At 32.9% G+C, this 22,785-nt stretch overlaps 1 protein-coding gene across 3 annotated transcripts in view; it reads right to left on the reverse strand.

The window, feature by feature from the left end:
• Positions 1 to 22,785, reverse strand: part of Cbp80 (Nuclear cap-binding protein subunit 1) — a 72,934-nt gene that overhangs the window by 44,295 nt on the left and 5,854 nt on the right. For all 3 annotated transcript variants that reach the window (XR_013027770.1, XR_013027771.1, XM_076499211.1), the window contains exons 4-8: positions 13,942 to 14,026; positions 6,986 to 7,057; positions 4,297 to 4,404; positions 3,592 to 3,639; positions 1,609 to 1,682 (exon numbers count right to left, since the gene is read on the reverse strand). Coding sequence is in view for 1 of the 3 variants with exons in the window: in XM_076499211.1 (XP_076355326.1) it covers positions 1,609 to 1,682; positions 3,592 to 3,639; positions 4,297 to 4,404; positions 6,986 to 7,057; positions 13,942 to 14,026 (387 nt within the window). In the remaining 2 variants the exon portion in view is untranslated. The remainder of the gene's footprint in view (positions 1 to 1,608; positions 1,683 to 3,591; positions 3,640 to 4,296; positions 4,405 to 6,985; positions 7,058 to 13,941; positions 14,027 to 22,785) is intronic.

Here is a 22,785-nt window from a genome sequence, read left to right on the forward strand (position 1 = left end):
GAATCTGCTATTAGCATTGCACAACAATTTTTTTGAAAAGTTTTTGCTGATTGTGACAGGTACCTGGTGGGTATGTACAAATATAATTTTGGTTTTGTTTCATTACGTAGTAACTCTGAGAAATAGACAGTTAACTGTTTACTGGCAATAACGTATTTAATTGCATTTATGTTTCTAATACGCTATTAAGTTCAATATAATTAAAAGTGTTTTGCCCCTGATTTTCATTTGTATTCAATGTCCGGTGCATCACGTTGCATTGTGCAACAGTAGTCAGCAAGCACTGACGGATTTCAGTTGCCCTGATATCGTTTTTCCGTTGAAGCATTGTCCTGGTGAAACTGAAGATTTCAATTAAACGGTATGTGATTGGCAAATTTGGATGTATTTTTTTATCAGCAGCCAAAAATCTATAAGGAACTACCAACAGTGTTTAAGAAGCAAAAACTTTGTTGTGCAGTGTAGTTTACAATGTTGCAACTTAAGCTAAACAATGCCTTGGCCACCAATGAATAAACTAAGTGATTCCAGTAAAAAGATTCTGTTCAATACATTTATAAACACTGAAATATGAAAATTTTGTCAATATCCTCTCCTATATAACAACGGGAAACTAATCTTGGTTTTTAAAAACAATCAAATTCCAAATAAATAAAAAATAAACAGAAAAATTCAAGATTTTCTTCAAGCTATGTTGAACAGTGGGATGGATTTGTTTGTAACTTGAGTGTTTGGACAATGTGTGTTCTGCCCATCATGGGCATCAAAACCCAGTTTCTAGTGGTGTGAGTTTGCAGACATACTGCTGTGCCATTGGGGAGGCCAGTGAGATGAAAGACATACTCTTGAGTAACTCATGCATTATGTCATTCAACATGGTAACTTAGGATACATGTTCACTGAGTGATTTACCATTTGTATTGTGAGATTAACACTTAGGTACAGATAAAATGACAATATAACCATAAATTTAAGTAGAAACAGATGTAAACTGTTTAGAATAAGCAATTATAGTTTTCTGTTTCAATCTGCAGTCACTTTAGAAATAAATAAAGAGTAATTTATATTTATTTTGTAGAGAATACAACATCAATCAAATTGATAAGTCTGTATAGAATTAAGTTAGAGAAAATTACCCATGAAACAAAGTTTTACTGAAAAAAACCCCACAAAAATGTTATATTCATTTAGAAGGTTTTAGAGGTTATGCAAATTGAATATGAAAAGTGTAAGATGAATACAAGTATTTTTAATCTTAGCATAAAATTACCTTGCATTCATACTAGTCAATACCAACTTCATATATTCATGGACAAATTTTTAGTAAAAATACTTAAGTAAAAAAAAACTACTCTTTTGTCTACAAAATACTTGTAATATTTACTAAAACACTGCCAAAGTTTACGAAGATACATGAAACACATTAAAAATTACAGTATGCATACTTTCGTAGCTACCTAGCATACCAAAATGACAGAGCTTGTACAGAAACACTTGAACAAAAAAAAAAAAAAAGACATTGGACAGTGAAACATAAATTTAATGCAGTTACACATTCTATAAAAATAAGCATGCCAAAATATCCAATATATGAAGTAAATAAAATACCTGACATAAGTCTGTATTTTCCTCATCAGTCCATCCAGTTCTATGTCCTTCTTTTCATATAATTCTCTTCCAACCTGAAATGGTTACAAATAAAAATTACTGCTTGGCTTCAGGTTTTACACATGGTAAAAAGTAAATGTATGAAGCTTTTATCTGAAACTTTTTACACCAAAATGAACAATAATGATTTCAATCTTTTTATTTTAATCAATAATGAAATATTTTTTGCAGCCTGTTTTGAAGCTAAAGTTCAAGGTCTTTCAGGTTTTATTGTTATGTTTTTAAATATTTTCTGAAAACCTCAAACTCACTACTTAGAGTTAAAGTGAAGTTACTCATATACACAGGTACCTCTTGTAAAAAAAACAAAAAACTTATTATTGAAAATTATTTTCTTGCTACTTAAGTCCAAATCATTACGTACAACTAAATTTTGTTTCTGAATTACTTTCACGAATGAAATGTGGGAGTGAAGTCACTATACGTATCTGCTATACCAGAAGGGTTTTATTATGATAAATAAATTTTTTCTACATGGCTTGTGGTATACTGCAAGAAAAACTCAGCTGGTATTAATGAAATGCATATAAAAGATAAAATGTGTGTAAATCTATGTCATAAGTTTTTGTAAAAAAAAACAGAGTTCAATATAATTTGGGCTTTAAAATATGACCAAAAATTTATTTGTTTATTTCTGACATATAGCATATACAACTAAGACGATGTATTTTCTGGATGTCTCATCAGATACTAAGACTTGAAAAGCCAATTACAGTTAAAATGGAAATTATCAGTGACTACCAAAACCAGATAGGCATTTAAATCAAGTAGAATTCTTTATTGAAGAAGACAGATCAGTTTAAAAATTTAAGGTGAATGTACATTTATATATAGATTCTAAAACATTTTTGGCATATAAAGAGTGAACCTAATAAAAGTATTCCAGCTTTCAAATATCCACAAAAAATTATTTCAAGTCACTTATTCTAGAATTAAATTATTATATTTACAACACTGCATAAGTCAAATTTCTACAGTGGTGTTTAAATATTAATTCTACTTTCTTACATCAGAAAAACATGTAGGTTCAACAAGTATTGAGAGAAATAAATAAAAACCATATAACTCAAGCACTTTTGCAAGGTTGACCTTTTGAAAGTGCTCAGGTTATAGGGTTTTTATTCATTTATATTTCTTAAACTGTCATTGTGCTATCATTTTAATCCATAAAACTATCAGTGGTAGGAGAAATTGTGGAGCTTGGCCATTAGAAGCTAATATCCATTTGAGGTCAGTTATGATCCTGATACTGTTTGGGTCCACAGTGATAATTATTACTTTATGCTGTTTGCTAGTATTTGTTTAGCAGATATTGTGTTTCTATATTTGTATATTGAGCTATCATGCAAGTAGTGAAACATAATTTTTCAGTAACTTGATTTTTTCTTTGCATTTCTATTTCTCTATGAAGAAAAAAAAAAAGTCTTTTCTTTGTAATAATAATAAACTTTGTAAATATGTATTACTCAGACTACACATGTGGAATGAGCATCACTGTTCCAGAGAGTGAGGGTCATTCAGAAGCTGCTATTAAGGTAAATATGGTACATAATTGCATTTATAATGAATAGACATGTCACTTTAACATTCAGACCTTACAACGAGCTATTTCACAGGTAAATACTTTATTACAAAGCTATCTAAATTTGATGTACACTTACAATATAGTGGTATTAGGCATTGAAATTCTATAATATTTATTATAAATTAACATCAAGAACAAAATAGAGGCAAATTAAATTTTTTTTGTATATGTTAAAACAATACTAAATAAAAAAATATGGCTCTTCTATTATGGCTGCCATCTAATTATCTTATATTCACATACAGTTAATTTTTCCATTGACCTTCTGTTAGTTTTAATAAAATACTCAATTTTTTCATGATAGTTTGAATCCATATTTTAATCAAATGTACACATACCCATGGCAGACAACTTAGCACAGCAAACACGTACCAGTCAGATCGAACCTGATAAGGAATAATAGTTCAATGCATAAACCTTTACCATTCAAATTAAAAATCTAGCTCAAATTACACTAGCAAGCTACACATATTTAAGAATTTAAATAAGCAAAGTGTCTGTAACAGAATGAAAATAATAATAAAAAAAATTTATAAAGGTCAAAAAACAACAAAGAATGGAGTTCATTGCAACACTTCTGGCACAGTAGTAAAAATCCTGCAAACTAAAACTACAATTTTCGTATAATTTACAACCATAAGGAATAAAGTACAAATTAAATTTATTAATTTCAATAAACAAAATTTCTAATGAAGCTTTCTAAAATGATATTAAACAAAGGGCCATCTATACATTTCTGTCTCTATTAACAATTATCATTGGTTAATTTTCAGCTATTTTGACACCTTCATACAAAGTCTTTGGTAGAGAACTTGACAACATGACTACAATTTATACCAAATAATACATTGCAAGTATATTATAATTACAAGCTCAAAATTGATATCTCAATGGATCTGTTGCTAATTAATAAATATAAGATAACTGTTAAATACTTTGTAACAATTAGTAATTATGTTTTTAACAAATAAATAGCACAGAATTTAAATGACTGTACAATTTATAAGCTTTATAATTACATATAGTTCATACATAACACAAACCTGGGGTATACTGTCTTCCTGTGTTACTTCTACCATGGATTCAATAAGATTCATTAATGAGCCAATTGATATGACATTACAGTTGACTAAATCAGCAAGAAAACGAAGCTGTAAAGAACACAATATTTCAACAATTAATACATCAATATACAGGAGTGAAAAAATAAAACCAGACACTTCCTTTCAAACAAAGAAAGCAAACAACTAACTTAACATATACTTATCCAAATATTTTTTTGCTAAAGAATTTATGAGGGGTGTTCAGAAAAATATAGAATTTTGTTTCTGTAGGTAAGTCCAATATCAGATTACAAGCAAGGATGCTAAAGATATAAGAAACCACAACTTATTAATATATTTTCTGTCATTTAAGTAAGATGCGTAACATCAAACCAGTTTGATTAAAGTGCAGGTGTGGTGCTACAAATCCAGATGCATATATTTGTGTAAAAAACACCTACTGTTTCAATAACACTGCTTCCTAGATTGTCTATAGTAAAGCCAAAAAGATGCAGGACAAAGAATACAAGATCAAAGGACAGAGAAGTTTTGTAACTGAAGCTATTACACAGTAAGGAATATAAATAAGTCTGATGTAAACTTAACAATACATTTTTTAGTTGTAGTTTACTTATGTTCTACACATATGAAAGAAACTTTTGCTTTAACAATAACATGGCCCTAAGTATATTAAAATAATAGTAAATGTAATAATTTGTGTCTAGATACATACAATCACATGATAAATATATCTCTAATAAATATTATACTTTATTGACTAAACCAGTTTTTCTCTGTTTGCACTGTATAGCTGAAATCAAAAACTTACTAAGTGCAATAGTTTGGTAAATGTCACTTAAGGGATTTAAAAATATATTTTATTTACAAGTTACAAAAAATGTGCACACTTAAGCTTCTTTAATATAAAAGCTTAATACTTTGGCATTACTTTGGGTTAATTAAAAACAGATAATGTTACTATTTTAAAAAAATGTTTTGTTTTACTTTGACTTCACAGACAGTACTTTACATTAAACACTTGGTTAGTACTTAAATAAGAATATTGAAAACAAGTAGTTCCAGAGTAAATGAGGAATCAGTAACAGATGAAACAAACTGACATTTTAAACTGAATTTATATTATTACACATCATAATACTCTCTAGTAAAATTAAGATAATTTCAAAGATCAAATTATCTTAGACTGTGATAAGAAACAATTTGCATTAATGAGATGATACATAAAGTCTGAAAGAAATAGTATTGAGGTTTAAAATAAAATATCTGATTGCTGTTGAAAATCACTTTGCTAAATTAGAAAATGTTGAAAAAAATTTTTAAATACCAAAAAAAGATCAAAATTTTGTACTTTGTTTTGTGGAAATATTTATTATGGAATGAGAAGTTTCTTGAAACTGAAACTGTAGGGTAAGATAATGAATACTATAACCTAGTTTTTGTTCATGAAATTTTAGATGCTTTTAAGACATAAATGAAAGATAAAAAAATAAATGAAACTTTTGTTGCATTTTTAGGAAAACTTTGGGCATGAATTTCAGAAATTCTGCACACATCACAAAACTTAAATGATTTTCAGACTTGGAATAAAAATACCTTTATCCAACTTGCAGTTTTCAAAAATCATTTAAATAATCTCAAAAGCTTATGTAACAGTAAGTTTATAAAGAAATAAATAATAACAAATTTTAAAATATACATAAAAATAAGTACTAGTACTTCTCCCTGTATAACCTATTTACACTTCTACTTTCTTGGCCTCACCCTGAGTGATCATCACAAACTTCAGGTTTAAACCAAACAACTTCAAAAGCTTTAAAAAATGTAATTTAGTACATACAAAGATATACCAGTTTCTATAATACTCTATTCCAGAACCACTAATAATTTCCCATAATTGTATTATAATTATATGCATCTAAAAAAAAAAAGTAATTCACCACTCTGAACAATGCTTTCATTTTCACTTTGAGTGTCACAGGTTAAAAATTTGGATTTTAAATAGAAGTAACTGAAGAGAATACAAAAACTATAACAATACAGTGAGACAATACTCACTGAAATATGGTACAATTAATGTTTAACAGAACAGAGTTTGAGAGAAAAGTAATAAATTCAGTGTAAGGTATAATAAAAAGAGTTAACTACAGCTATTTGACATACAATGAAATGTGAGTTAAGTGTATTGCTCCAAATTAAGAATATTAGTTTTCTATTTATTATAAATATTAACAAATAAGCCAAGTTGTCAGTAGATAACAAACCAAAAAATTCAGAAAGATGGGCATAGTTTACCAATGCAGTTTGAGATTTGTTAAATTCTCAGCACAAGAAAAAAATATAATTTGATTTATTGATGGTATTAAGTATGGTAAAGGTTAGCCCTAACTAAAATAAAGCAAAAAGTAAGCATTAAAATATCTCTTTATCAAATACATGCAGTACTTAAAGGCTGAACTAATGTTAAACCTAAGACAAGTGGACTTAAGCTTTTGGTATTTGCAATTGGAATTCTTATGTATTATACTAGAAATTTTGTATTTAAAAAGTATTGTCACAAAAAAAATACTAATTTTACCACAAAGTATATTTTGTGGGCTTCTGGTAGTTCCTAAAAGTAACTTTAAAAAGAATGTAGATATAAATTCATAACTTAAAAGAAAATGCTTACAGTTGACCTTGCTTCATCAAATTGACAGTTTCTCAGATATTCCTTGAAGTTCTTCACCAGAAGTTCCACAAACTACAAGGAAATTATAAGGTATGTACTAAAAAATAACTTGTTTCCAATGAAGCAGTTTACAAATGCTAGCTTCTAATTTTGGATAGGAACACAATTTTTTATAAAACATTATTTTCCACAGATAAATGTATTTAAATCATGTTGATCATCAATTACATTAGTGTCACAAAAAAGAATTGACTCATAAAACTTAGAGTTTCCAGTTATTGTGGTTTTCAATTATTTTAACTATTCAAGTAAATCAAGATATTTTTATTATGATTTCTAACTATTATTTTCAATGAATTCAAGGTTGCTCAACTTAGACCTTTTAGACAGGTCAGGATCAAGGGCCATGTCACTGCATTTGTTGAATTGCATTCAAAATTTTATTGAACTACTATTTTACAAATTTATGTTAGTAAGTTTGGAGCAAAATTAGAGATGATAATCCAAACTTTAATATTAAAGTATGTATTGAAAGAACACACCTGAATATAAATTTTAGTGAGTCATGTGATATGTTTAATGCATCACTGTTTAAAATTAGATTTTTGTGATGTCAAAATGCTAAGTCTATAGTTCTGTACAAATTAGGAACTCAAATTACTACTATTAACAAGCTACAATAAAAAAATAAGAACCTTATATCTTTTTACTTTGCTGAGATATGGCTTATTTACTGAAGAAAACACAGTGGCCCCATCCACTTTTTTCTATTTTTAGAAACTGCCCCTTATGTACGCTTACTTCACTATAGAGAATGTGAATAACCAACTGACAGTTAGAAATGTCCACTGAGGGGTTTTCTCAGCTATTCTAATTTGTGAAAAGGTTACCATGTTCTTTCAAATCAAAATTTAAATGAGGAAGGTTGTCTCTTTAGTCTGTAAAAAGTTTCCTATTTTCATTAAACCTAAATACTTCTTAGTTATTAAGCTTAATAAATTATAGTGGAATTCTATAGTATTAGTATAGTTATTTATGATTTTTTTTTGTTTATTCAACTGTATATATAAAAAAATCTAAAAAAATTGTTTGATATCTTCCACATGTGAAATTCTGAAAGGCTTAGTAACCTATGACTAAAAGCAGTCAAGTTCAAAGGTTGTAGCTAGAAGAGATAATTGTTTGCTTTATTTCTTTCTTTATCATTTTGTATTTTAGGAAAGTTTAATAATTTATTTCTAAATAGTAATAATCTGTATACATACATAATGTATAACAACTGAAATGTGATGGCATATTACAAAATACTAGTCCATTAAAACACAGCCAAGACAGGTAAGAATAAAGATGAGTTCTATATTACTGGATACAAAACATGGATGCATGTGCATCATGTACATGCAAGTTATGTAGTGTTAGCTAGGCATGACTGGAAGGTCAATATAATAAAAAATAATAAATATATAGCACAATGAAACTTGAGATATTTAGATTAAACATTTGTGATTTCATCTTGTAACATGTTATCATTTTAGCATGAAAAAAAATTTATATTTCTTTAATTTTTCATGATGATTATGGGGTTGTTCAAGTGACAGACTCCACATATTTATGGATATAGAAAATAACAAAACAGAGTTTTACTAAAAACAGATGTTTGAAATGTATTTTTGTGGTTTACTTGTCTATATTATATTGAGCCCACTGCAAAAGGGTTAATCTATCAGGATCATGACTCATGGAAATAATCATTACATAAAACAAGTGCACATTCTACTTTTACAAACTTGTGAATGTGTGTGATCTATTGACCTTTGCCTACATGACTAGCCATACTGATGCCTGTTGCTTGTGTTTATCTTGTGTGTGTGTCCAAATAATTGGTTAGCTGTAACTTAATATATTGCTCATTTGTTTCAAGCTATAAATGTAATCCATGTTATTTAGGATAAGATTATTTTGATGTGTGTGTATATATACATATATACAAGGCAAGTTATCATGAGTTATTCTTTATTAATTTCAAGAAAATGCTAACTGCTAAATAACTTGTTCATTTACCTGTGTATATCAGAAATCAGTAGACACTGTCTATAACAATTAAGTCCTTTACCTAATTATCAAAATAAGACTCCTATTTAATTACAACTATCTCTAGATAGACAGAAAGTCCTGAAACTGGATGACAAAAGTTAGGCTGTTGTAATATACTGCTTAAAATTGCCCTATACAGCAAATTGTTTAATTTGTTTCTTTCTAAGCATCTATGTGCACCTCCAGAGTTTCTTTCAGTCTCTACTCAAAAATGCAAAAACATTAACAATTCCAATGTATTCTTTTTGAATTTCCACCATGTTACTAAATTCTTGCTTAAAAGATTTAAATTTTTTATACTTATAAAGTTAAGTGTTTCACACTGATAATGAAATTAGAAAATTATCCTGAAATTACTATAATTACAGATGCTTTCATATTATCATAATTTTAGTTTCTCATATTCTTTGCTCTCCACCTTATATGTCATTTCAATCCCTACAAAGAGGTCATTAGTATTATCAAAAGCTTTCTTGCAAAACACCAAATGTTGTGCTGTCTTCATACTCATAGGATTAGAATATATTTGTTTTCACTGAAATGCATATTATCTGGTCACACAATGGACAAGAATATTAATTTTACCACATGAAATCTTAATCTGGTTATTTTTACCCAAGTTTTAGTTTATTTAATTTTAGTAGTTTCATGGATATTTTTAGGGAGAAACTCGTGCAACAGTGTCAGCTATATTTTCCACTTTTAATAATTTCTGTACCACATCATTTATACAATACGCTTTTATGTACAACACTTTAAGATTATAAGATTCATTTTATTTCTAAGTTATTGTGTCTGGAGATGTCTATCATATTTAATGAAGTGTACTTTGAAAATATCTTAAAGAAAAAACAAACAAACACATTGATCCATAACAAGCTGAAAAGAGAAAGACTAGCCTTGTATCAAAATAACTGATTAACTGAATGCCATTAATTAATTAGCACAATTAATTCAGGTCAACCTGAAGATGACATGAGAAGGTCAAAATGTTGTTTGTACCTTAAAGTTTTCATGCTCATACCAGCCATCTTGAGAACACATACCTAATTATGCAGTGATAGACTAAAGGGAAAGCAAATAGTCAACCCTACCCATGGCCAATTCTACTGTTTGCAGGTAAAACAGTATCCCAGGAGTTAGCAATTATTAGGAGTTCCATACATTATTAAGGAACTTGAAAAAAATTAAAACATACGAAATATTCAAAAACTTGAAAGTTTACTTTGGACTTTCTTTCTTCACCTATTTAATATAAATGTGTTAAATGAAGGAAGGAAGTTACAATTTTCAACTCAAATGACATAAAAACTGATTACTAACTTGAATGTTCTCCAAGAGATGTTTTTAATCAACCATGGTTGTTGGGAATACAAATCAAATTTTAGTTGTTTTTTTCCCTAAGTTCTATCCCTTAATACTGGTCTAACTTTCAATCACCTTTTCATCTTCCCTTCCGTGAATATTTTAATCTCATCAAAATATTCTGATTCTTTAGATTTATAAAGCAACTTCTAAGAATACAAATTTAAGCTTTTTTTAGCATGGCTTTTTTTCATTTTACTCCTCAATTATTTTCACTTTCAATCAACTCCTCATTTTCTTCTTTTCTAAATGTAGTCATCTTATAAAAATACCAAGATTTTTCAGATAATGCACACTCACTTCAAAGCTGACCACTCAGAGTGAACACATACCTGCATATACAGTAGTGGAGTTTATGCTAAAACAATTCTGGAGCCTCACTATATGAATAGAGTCCACAGTGCCATATCCAATCCATACACTATATGATGACAGTTCATTTCAACAACAGTTCTAGAGTGTAGTATCAGTTGAAAAAGGCTGTTATGCTCAAAGCCCACCTCCTCTTTCCTACATGCTTTCCACAATCCACATAGTGCATGAGAACGACAGGTTTCTAGAACCCATTTCAACAGTCTAAATAGACAAAAGTCCATAAGTGATGGAATACCACAAATACCCATTTAATTCTCCAACTGCTTGAAGTGTGTGACAGTTGAATGTGTATATCATGTAATCAGCTTATGCACATGTGATTTGTTTCCCTTTTTCAAAAAGATCCTTCTTGATCGCTTTGTGTACTGTTGTCAGAGATGTGCATGATGGCTTTTGTCATTAGCTTATGTTCAAATATTCTCAGTTGTTATAATACTACACTTTGTTTACCACAGTTGTAATATGACTTGTTGAAGGTCTTTTTCTGTATAGTCATGGCACTCCAAATCGCTCACTATCACATCATCTTCACAGGTCACTGGATATACGTTAGATATCTCTATTTTGAAAATTTTAGATCCTCAATTTGTACACACTTTTATGATTTGAGTGTATGAATATTTTGATTGTAAAGAGCCATTACATTCACTAATAAGAAATGGTCAATTTTTAGTTGTATCACACTAAGAAACGGAAAACAATGTTAAAGTCAAAATATAGTTCTGATATCTGCTATCACACCATATTTTTATATTGTCTGTGTTTGTCACATGCCTTTTTGATTTGTACATTTAAAATTGTTTTAACACTCTTAGCACAGGCTAAACCAATTTGACCAACCATGTGACCTCTATGTACTCATTTAAAGTTTCTACAGATTTAATACTTCTAACTTTCAATATAGTGTGTATATCTACAAAATTTTGCAGTCTTTCAGTTAACATTATAATCTTTCACATACAAAAAAATATTTTTAATGAAGTACTTTTAATAAACTAAAACAAAGATTTATCTATGAAGATATAGAATATTTGTTTTGCAAAATAATTATCATGTTAAGATTAAAAATACTTTTACTCATTTAAAATATTAACTTTGTTTTATTGATATTTGAACCATGTCTTACTATCCATGCCACAAGTTGTAAATCATGCAGGACATATGCAGCTTGTTGCTCACATGTATGCTTTGTGAACCATTTTTATTATATTATTAATTTAACTAACCTAAACAAGTCCCTATGTTTGCATTTTAGTTACTTTTATAATAATAAACAAGAAATAAAGTACTTACCTAATCTCCTTTCTTGCTGTTAATTATTGTGCACATTTGAGCTTACACATTATATAGTAATAGTAATAGTGTATTAAGTAATTTCCCCCTAACACTTAACATTTTTCTGGTTTTCTAAGTATGCGACACGAACTGTTACAAGTTCATCCAAGCCAGCTGTCGTGATTCCCATGGTAACCAACATCGTATTATAAGTGAAATTCACACTTATTTATTCAAAACACAATGTAATGTCATTTGACAGATGACAACCTTTAACTTTTATTTGTTATAGGTATTATATAATTAAATGTAAAAGACAACTATTAACAAAGCCTGAAAGAGAAGATATAACAGGTAGGTGTTATTTTCTATTTATAGCTCTCTAACAAAGAGAATTGAAGGATATAAAAATTATGGTTTGTCTGAGAAATAACAATTTTATAGGAAGCAATTTATGTTTAATTTTGTACACTCTGAATGGGTGGTGAATAAAATGGAGAAAGTGTGTTTCTCTGTACCACTAGAGGTTCATGATCTTGTAAAATATTTCTGTACACAATTAAAACTTAAAACTTGTATACTATTAAAATATGAATTATTAGCTAAGTGTTTATGCCATATTCACTAGTATAACATAAGCAAAAAGTGGTTTAATAATATTCTGAATGTAAGATACCAAAACTGTGTCATGACCAGTAAAGGATACCAGGGTTGAAAGAGTTAATACACATATTCAACACTGAAGTTCAACCACCAGTCTGCATTTCTGTAGCCATAATTTTTTGATTATGTGATATATTCTTTAGGATGTAAGCATGTTGAATATTTTAAGAGTACTACATAAACCTGTATATAGTGAAAGATCAATTGGTAGTTCCGAACTACAGAGAAAGACGCAAATATCTCACGTGACCTTATATATGTGGAATGCTCTAGCAAAATCCTCTTCCAGAGAAAAACTATTTCCTTGAAATTTTTACAGCCATGTGAAGTGAATGAAGCACAAAGTCCTTGCATTTGTTTAGGACATCAAGGATTTAGTTTTCTGAAGCATGATGACTAGAAAAGTAGGTACTTTCTTCAAATAGTTAACAACTAACAAAACTCTTTCAAGTGATAAGTTCTAAAGGCTGGACCATTTTCTTGACTATCATTCCATTTTATTTTTCAATGGGCCTAGACTGCTCTGTCCAAAATAGACATGGTTTCTTCTTTATTAGAATCAACATTGTAAAATGAAGCCCAATGGAGACCTATACATTTCCAGAAATACTTTAACAGAAATGCTCAACATTTTTTCTTCTATGAATGCCAGTGAAGGGTACAGTGTGTTCAGAAAATGGGAACAATAGTCTGTGTTTAACAGATGATTTAGGATGTATTTTCATGATGAGAGGAAACTGATTATGACTCCAACAGTTTTAAAAGCTCTAAATACTCTGGAAGAAAAAGAGTTAATGGGCAAAAGTGCCTTGGGTAACCTTAATCCATCTTCAGATCTGATGAAATATATAACTGACATTGTCTCATCACTGGATGCCTTTTATAATATCATTGCATTATGTTTCAACTGTAGGGCCTATCTTCTGCCTTGTAATTTTATCTATAAGAAGGGTCAAGGTGTAAATGATAAAATAATGAAATGCCATGAGATGACCAAAATATGATATAAGTAATTTTCTTCTTACTGGTGGTTTTGCTTGTTACATGAAAAAAACTTTGGAATATGACTTTTGTTTTACATCACAATTAACCTGTTTAAACAAATACAGAATTTAGTAAACCTGTTCATTAAATTGGTTTCACTATATATAGGTTTCATTATTATTTCAAAACAAAATACTTACTTCACCACCAAAGTTGTAATTACGAGCATTTAATAACCCCACTAGTGTTGTGTAGATTGTTGTCTTCTCTGGCATTCTGGTAACACTGTATTAAAAAAAAAGTTTATTTCAACAACAACCAGTACATAAAGTTAACTGACTTCAACATGTTATTGTACAATTTTCTTTCAGAAGGTGAGTAGTTTTGTACATTTTAAGCACTCCAATGGATGTAAGAATATTAATTTCAGAGAACCAAAATAATTTCTACCACAATAAAATGCATGCTGAACATTATTTTCAATATACAGGAATTTCAGACTACAGAGATTGAGTAACACAATTTTGATGCTTCACCACAATGTTACAATGCATGTTGTCACATCCACTCCTGCTCTAACTGATGACCATACATCTTGACTATAGTCCTGTAGTGCAGCTTCCATCACAACCTACTATGCTGTAAGGCTGTCATACCCAAAGTTCACTTCCCTTTCCTGCTACCTACAATAATTCCTGTATGAGAATGACAGTTTCCCACAGTCCGATCAATGGTGCATCCAGCAAATAGACTGACATATCCTTGTCTAGAATAGAATGAACAATTATTTTATACTCCAGCTATTTGAGATACACAATGGCTGTAAGGATATTTTATGGAAACAGCTTGTATAACTCCCAAACAGAGAACTTTCTTGATTACATTGTGTGCTGTTGCCTGGGTACATGGATGGTTTTTGCCACTAGCTTCTATGTTTGAGGATTCTCATCTGTTAAAATATGCTTATCATGGCTGGGATATTACTTGTTACAGGTCTCTTTCTGAATAGTCCTGGTTTCCCAAACTGATCTACATATCTTTATTATTCAATGATATTAAGTACAAGGGATATTCCAAGCTTTTAAATTCTAAATTCCCAATATAAACCATATTCATGATATAAGTGTGTAAATATTTCGTGTTGATAAGGCACTTACACACCCTTCGCAAAACTGATCAATTTGTGATGACACCACACTACTTAGAAAACACTAAGAAATGTCAAAATGTAATTCTGATACATTCCTTCCATCATAACTTTATAATGGCTGTGATATTACTTTATAATTTATATATTCAAAATTGTTTTATTATACCATACCCAATCCTCTTTATAACTTCAAGGAGTTTTGCTCAAGATTTCAGCAGCCGTATGTGAGAAATGTAATGAGAATTTCTTTTTTTTTTTTAAGTACTAAAGAGCACTGGAATCCTAAAAAACAACAGGTTAAGCTCTGAGAAAAAATTTGAACATTCACATATTTTATTATTATTGTTCACACACTTAAAAGTTAACATTTTCTACACTTGAAATGCATTTTTGATAGCTACTCATGTCCACACACACAGAATAGCTAATGTCCCTCACGCATCTGCCTATGATATTTACATGGCATTAGTCTTAAGTTAGGTACAACCTAAAAATCAAGTGTTTTACTTGAACTGTACCAGCATACAATGACATCCTTTTGCAACAACAGGCCTCCATCAGCAGAAGGTTAACAAAACCTTCATGTGTAGTAACTCCCCATGAGCCCTTGCACTCAGAAGAACTTCATTATAGGTGAAGCAAGAAGAAAGTGCACTCGAAGAACAGGTGGAAAGATGTGTGGAGGTCAGTATTGATCAGAAATACATTTTCAACCAAACAAAATTTTTAATTCTGAGACAGTGCCTCACCTCTTCACACAGAATTCCAAGAATTCCACAAAGAAATGGTGGAAGGGTTGGTGTAAACATTCAACCCAGATGGGTTTTATTTAGAGGGCCTGATGAGAAAACCCATGATGTTTGACACTCAGTGGTAATGACCCCATAGGAGCACATATGTAAGAGATCACATGTTATCTTGACCAGGGTACATTTTTTTTGCTCAGAAGAAAATAAAGAGAAAAGCAAAACTTATGCTAAAAGCTGGCAAGTGCATACTTAAAAAGTGAGTAGTCACTTCCAGGTGCTGGCTTTTTCCATGATAGTCTATGGAATGGTAAGTTCTGGAATGGGCAATTGAATACTTTTAGTGCTCCAAGGATAACTCTAGTGATTTTGCAGAACACCCTTTTTTTATAGTAGGTTGGTTGGTTGATTTGGTGTTTTATGGCACAAAGCAGCTAGGCTATCTGCAAACATCTGGTAAAAATTTAAAATTAAATTTAGTAAAATTCATTAAAGGATATTAAGGTAAAACAAAACAAAGTTTAAAAAAAAACAAAAATAGCATAAAACCAATGTTTACATCTAGTCTACAGCAGGAAGAAAAAAACTACAAAAATACAAGTTGTAATGACTTTCTGTAGCATAATTGTAATTATCAAAACTCACCAGGAAGACTAACAGGTAAGTACAAAAACCACTGTTAGTCACCTGAAGTTGGCCTTTCCAGTTCTGGTTTCGAGTTACTTGACATTATGGCTATTTTCAAAAAGTAAAGTAATAAAAGTTTTAAGACTTGAAGCAAAATTTCAATAATAACTCTCCAGGATGACTAACAGGTAGTTCCAACAGCAGTGTTAATCACCTGAAGTTGGCCTTTCCAGTCCTGGTTTCGAGTTACTTGACATTATGGCTATTTTCAAAAAGTAAAGTAATAAAAGTTTTAAGACTTGAAGCAAAATTTCAATAATAACTCTCCAGGATGACTAACAGGTAGTTCCAACAGCAGTGTTAATCACCTGAAGTTGGCCTAATTCCAGTCCTGGTTTCCAACAGCAGTGTTAGTCACCTGAAGTTAGTCCTGGTTTGACATTATGGCTATTTTCTAATTTCAAATCAAATTAGACTTAAAATGGAATCACATTAAAAAAAGGTCAAAGGTATAAATTAAAAACTTAAATGGTATTAAAAAAATTTATGGGCTTTAAAAAACTAAAAATATTTCCAAGGTGGGCAGTGTCACATCATCACCAATAAAACTGTCTAACTTTATGGACAAACATTGGGACAAAACATGTTTAAAATGATGCCATCATTGAAAGTCATAACGACAACAAGAAAGTAAAATGTGGCTTACAGTGATTTGAGTGTTACACAAACTACACATTGGTGCATCAGTTCCAGATAAAAGAAAACGATGAGTTAAAAAACTGTGACCAATGCGTAGTCTAGTTAGAACAACTTCCTCCTTCCAAACCTAACGGAAGCTAGATGGCCAAAGCCCAATATAGGGTTTTATTTGAAAAAGCTTGTTGTCACATTGCTCACTCCAAGTGGACTGCCAGCCGGCATGGAGCCGAGAGCCTTGAATACAGGACCATAGTCCATGTACGGAACAGGCACAGTGGTGATAGTGCCAGAGCAGATAGATTTAGCTGTCGTGTCTGCAAGCTTTTTCCTGCGAACACCAACGTGGCCTGGTATCCAGAAAAACTGGATAGATGTTAATGAGAAATGGGCCAGTTGGTTTTGAATATCAGCGAGAACAGGGTGTGAGCCAATGTGAAGTGATTCCAGGGCCAGAAGAGAACTAAGCAAGTCAGTATAAATAGTGCAGTTGGAGTATTGCTTAGCTTCAATATAATCCAGGGCAAGAGATATGGCGTACAGTTCAGCAGTAAACACAGAAGCTGTAGAGGGGATTCTGCGCGCAACCACCAAACTGCAACAAACCATTGCAGAGCCCACATAGTCACATGATTTTGAATCATCTGTATAAAAAGGAATGGAAGGATGGTTCAAAAGATGTTCAGCAAATAACAGACAGTATTTACAATCAGGAGTGTCTGCTTTTCTCAAATGACTTAAAGATAGGTCACATTTGGGGACTGTAAAAAGCCATGGTGGGAGGGGCTACCAATGATTACAGCAATATTATCCAAGGACAGACCCAATTCATCTAACTGCGTCTGGATACAAAGGCCAAAACAAGCAATAGCAGATCGTTTATTCTGAAAAAGCATGGCGCACTGAGGAAGAAAAACACAACCCCAAGTGGGAAGCTCTGGAAAGGATCAAAGTTTCGAAGCATATAGTAGAGACAATTGCAAACAGCAGAAGTGCAAAGAAGGTTCATGAGACTCTATGTATAAGCTTTGAACTGAGGGAAGTGTGGAAAGCTCCAGTGAAGAGCCGAAGTCCTTGATGATGAATGGGGTCCAGCTTCTTTAAGACCAAGGTCCTGACAGAGCATAGACCAGTGATCCATAGTCCAGTTTCTATCAAATAAGAGCACACTATATCTTTAGCATAGAACATCAATATGCTCCCCAAGTGGTGGAAGAGAGGACACGAAAAATGTTCAGTGCTCTTGTACATTTGACCTGTAGCCGCTTGATGTGTGGTATAAAGGTCAGCTTGTGGTCAAAGATAAGCCTCAAAGACTTTGTCTCAGGGACCACAGGCAGCACAACTTCACCGATACGCAGTTCAGGATCAGGGTGAATACCTCGTTAGCAGCAAAAGTGCATCCAAACAGTTTTAGAGAGAGAGAAGTTAAAGCCATTTGCTGTGGTCCACTTCAGTAAACTACTGAGGGCAGTCTGTAGCTGTTGCTCAATATACCTCATATTTGACAACATACATGAGATGTGAAAGTCGTCGACATAGAGCCCATTTGTAAGAGTAAGAGGGAGTTGTTCATTGATGGCATTAATCTTTATACTGAAAAGTATGATACTCAAAACACAGCCCTGAGGGACTCCAAGTTCCTGTAGAAAAGAATGGGAAAGTATTGAACCCACACAAACTTTGAATCTCCTGCCATTTAAACAATTTTTATTAAAAACGGGCAAATAGCCACTTAACCCATATATATGGAAGTCTGACAAAATGCCATAACTCCATCTTGTATCATGAGCCTTCCCAATGTCAAAAAATATTGATACAAGATGCCATTTGAGAAAGGCTTCTCTGATTGATGTTTCAGGTCGAATCAGATGGTCCTTGGTAGAGCGCTGTTGTTGGAACCTACACTGGGTGGGCAAAAGTAGGTTGTTTGATTCAAAGGAATCAAACAAGACAAACATTAACCATCCTCTCTAAGGTCTTACAGAAACAGATCATCAAAGAAATTAGACAGTAGTTTGAAGGAATCTTGGGATCCTTCTCAGGCTCAAAGAAGGGAAGGGCAATAGCCTAGCACCAGGCATCAGGAAAAACAATCTCCTGCCAGATATGGTTAAAAACAATCAGATGAATAGCAAAAGAAGCAGGAGATAGATGGTGCAGCATTTCATACTGTACATCATCAGGTTCAACCGATGTACTGCCAGGCTAATAAAGGGCCATTTTGAGTTCCACTAGTGTAAAGGAACAATTATAGTTGTAAAGACAATCAGCTCGAAAGGAAAGAGGTGATCGCTCTGCCCAAGTCTTGATGGCTAAGAAGGTAGAGGAAGAAGCAGAAGTCCTAGATACCTGGCAACAACTTTCATATAGAGTATCGGTGATGCTCTGGGTATCAGCTACTTCCTGGCCATTGGAGAGCAAGATGATCAAGAGGGGGACAGAATTATATTGCCCACTGACCTTTCGAATCTTGTCCCACACGACTTTGGAACTGGTACACGACTTTGGAACTGGTGGTAGAAGATATGCTAATTGTGAATTTAATCCAAGATTCCTACTGGCTTTGACGTCTTACCCACTGAGCATGTGCACGGGCCTGATGGAAAGCGACGCATTGCAAGACTGTGGGATACCTACAAAAAGTATCCTAGGCCCATTTTTGAGCCTTCCATGCCATGTGGCAGGCAGGATTCCACCATAGACAATGATATCATGGAAAACATGTTGAGGTTTTAGGAATACATTGAGCAGCTGCTTGTATAATACAGTCAATTACTCCTGCTACACGGTCGTCTATTGATGGCTTACAGACGATGGCAGGATCATGTTCCACAAGAGCAGTGAAAGAGGGCTAGTTTGCTTGATCCAGCTTCCACCAGGGCATGTGGGTCGGGTGGCAACAACAACAGCCAGTCTCTCTCAAAATTAGAGGAAAATGGACACTGCCTCATGGATTATTGTCTACCCTCCAAAAAAATGGAAGAATAGTGAAGGAGAGCAAACTGAGAGATCAATAGCTATAAAGGACTGACTAGGTGCAACAAAATAAGTAGAAGAACCAGTATTGAAAAGAGAAAAGTTATGATCAGAGAGCATATGCTCTAAGGAGCAACCCCTACTATCAATATCAGCATTTCCCCAGAGGGGATGATGTCCATTAAAGTCTCCCAGGAGACAGCAACTGTTCAATGAGAGCATCAAGGTCTGACTGATCATAGGTCTCTCCAGGCAACAGGTAGAGATAGCAAACAGTGATGGTACAACCCAAGGAAACATGGATCGCTACTGCCTCCAAGGGTGTGTCAAGTGGCAAAAGACAGGGTAGGCACATGTTGATCAACCAACAGTGCCACCCCTTCATGCACTCATCCAACACACAGCCTATCATTTCTGTACAAAGAAAACTACTGAAAGGTGACTGTATCAGCAGGTTTCAGAAATGTTTCCTGTACAGAAGGACAAACAGGATGGTAGAATGCAATCAGCATTTGGATGTCATCCAGATTAGAACATAAACCTCAACAGTTCCATTGTATCAGTGTGGCCATTTTTATTTACGTGTAGGTGAATTGGGTGGAGAACCTTTCTCTTTACGACATCTTTTTTCTTTACTCTCTTTATTTGAGGGAGGTATATCGACCTTCATGGATCCTGCCGTGGGTTGAATGGGCAGGTCTTTGCTATTGGAAAAGGATTCCAGAGACTAAGCACATGAACAAATGATCATTTTGCATCTAGGGGTGGGAGAAGATGTGACCAAGGAAATGCCTGTACTTGGGACCAAAAGAAGGGGATCTTGGGATTTGTTAGAATGTATGTAAAGGACAGAGATTGGTGTTGAAGTTGATTCATCAACTTTTTTAACTATAGAGGTCAAAACGCTTGTTGTTTGTTTTGAGAATGATTCTTTAGGAGGCACAGAGAAATCCGTCTACACTCCCACTGTAGTAGTGTAATGAAGTGCAGCAGCATACCTCCGAGATGAAGTGGTGGACAGCAACTTTTGAGCCTCAAGATAAGCAATATTATGAATTGTTTTCAAATGCTCCACCTCTTTTCCTTCCAACCATTTAGAGCAAGAATGAAAATAGGATGGATGAGAGCCATTGCAATTAATGCAATGAGGGTCTTTTTCACACTTGTAGACATCATGGTCCTTGCCACCATAACAAGAAACCAAGACATGACGTCTTTGAGTAACCAAACTGGTGACACTGGAAACATCAGAGAGGATTTGGAATGTATGGTCATACCCTGCAATTAAGATAACCTGCGTTGATGGTGGCAAGTGGACGAGGTGATGTAAATGTCAGAGTGAAGACACTGTTCGGTATTATAATTCCATCTTTGCGAGTGGAGATGTGTCTCACTGCAGAAACTCCTTGGGTGGAGAAACCAGTGAGAATCTCTGACTCAGAAATGTTCTTGAAATTCCTCTCAACAATAACTCCTCCTGATGAATTCAAAGTAGCATGAGGTGTAACCTCAATAGGTATATCCCTAACTGCCTTTGGATGGAAGAGGATTTCACTGTGTCGAGATGTGGATGTTTCCACCAATATGTCACCAGATCAAAGCTTCTCTACTGACTCTGGAGAGCCAGCAAGTCCTTCTAGTCCCTTCTGAATGAAAAAGGGGGACATTTGCCCTAAAGGTTTGTCTGAAAGAAAATGTTCTATAAGAAAATAAGGTACAACATGTGTTGAAGATTGCTGCTCAGAATCTTTAAGACATGGCCATTTACCTATAGACTGTTTTTCACTATTTTACTTAAGTTTTTATTTGAAGGATCCATAATAAAAGAAAAAGGAATATTTCGGTGTCCACTGACCCCACCCACCATGGAGCCCTACAAGGGGACACACTACAATGTCAAACAAGGACACTACAGCAATGCCAGGGATTTGTAAGCACCATACCTGGCAGAAACCTATAAAAAGGGAAAAGAGTGATAAAAAAGAAAATTTATCCTTCTTAAAAATGATGTGCAGTTTTATTGAAGAACAGTGAATGGATGGGGTCTGATTACCACAGAAAGCAAAACAGCCAGATGATGTATGTACTTTGAGGGAAATAACTGCAAGTTCGTTCAAAATTTCAGCTTGAGGAATCTCATGCAAGGGTCAATTAAAATGAGACACAAAAGAGTGAGACATCTGATGCTGAGAAATGTGAAAGAAGGACCACCTTCCTGAAGAGCCAAAGTCTGAGGAAGAAAGGCCTGGTTTATCTGATCTATCTCTATCAATATAAAATAGTAAGTAAGAAAGAGAATGCAGGAAGTATTGAAAGACAGCAACTACAGGCAAGAAGAGGATGAAAACATGTCTTCAGAGAAAAAAGGCATAATAAATATGAAGCCAATAGCTCAAATGAAAAATGTATAAAGCAATGTCAAAGTCCCAGTCAGACATATCAATACGAATGATGAGGAGGAGGGTTAGTAAAAAAAGGAAGCATTGGATCAAACTGGAGTGAACAGAATAAAAAACTAACAGTTATAGGAAAGGCAAAATTTACATGGTAAAACCACCCAAGAACCAGCAATAGTGGAATATGACAGTCCATGGTTAAACAATGATGTGAAAAGACTAAAAAGATCACAGTCAGATTGCCTGAAGGAAGATAGAGGCTAACAGATCAAAATAAATAAACCTGCACTTCTGTTAAAAGATGAATAGAGTTGAAGGATAACATGAATGATGTTAAACAAATCTTGTGCATGAAGTTGAAGGGAAACCATCTCTGGAAGAGAAAGATGTGGCAGGGACAAAAAAGAGTGAGAATGGAGCAGAGGAATGCCATTCATGAAACAAAAAAGA

Source organism: Tachypleus tridentatus, chromosome 4, assembly GCF_004210375.1.
Source record: "Tachypleus tridentatus isolate NWPU-2018 chromosome 4, ASM421037v1, whole genome shotgun sequence".
Taxonomy (NCBI): Eukaryota; Metazoa; Arthropoda; class Merostomata; order Xiphosura; family Limulidae; genus Tachypleus; species Tachypleus tridentatus.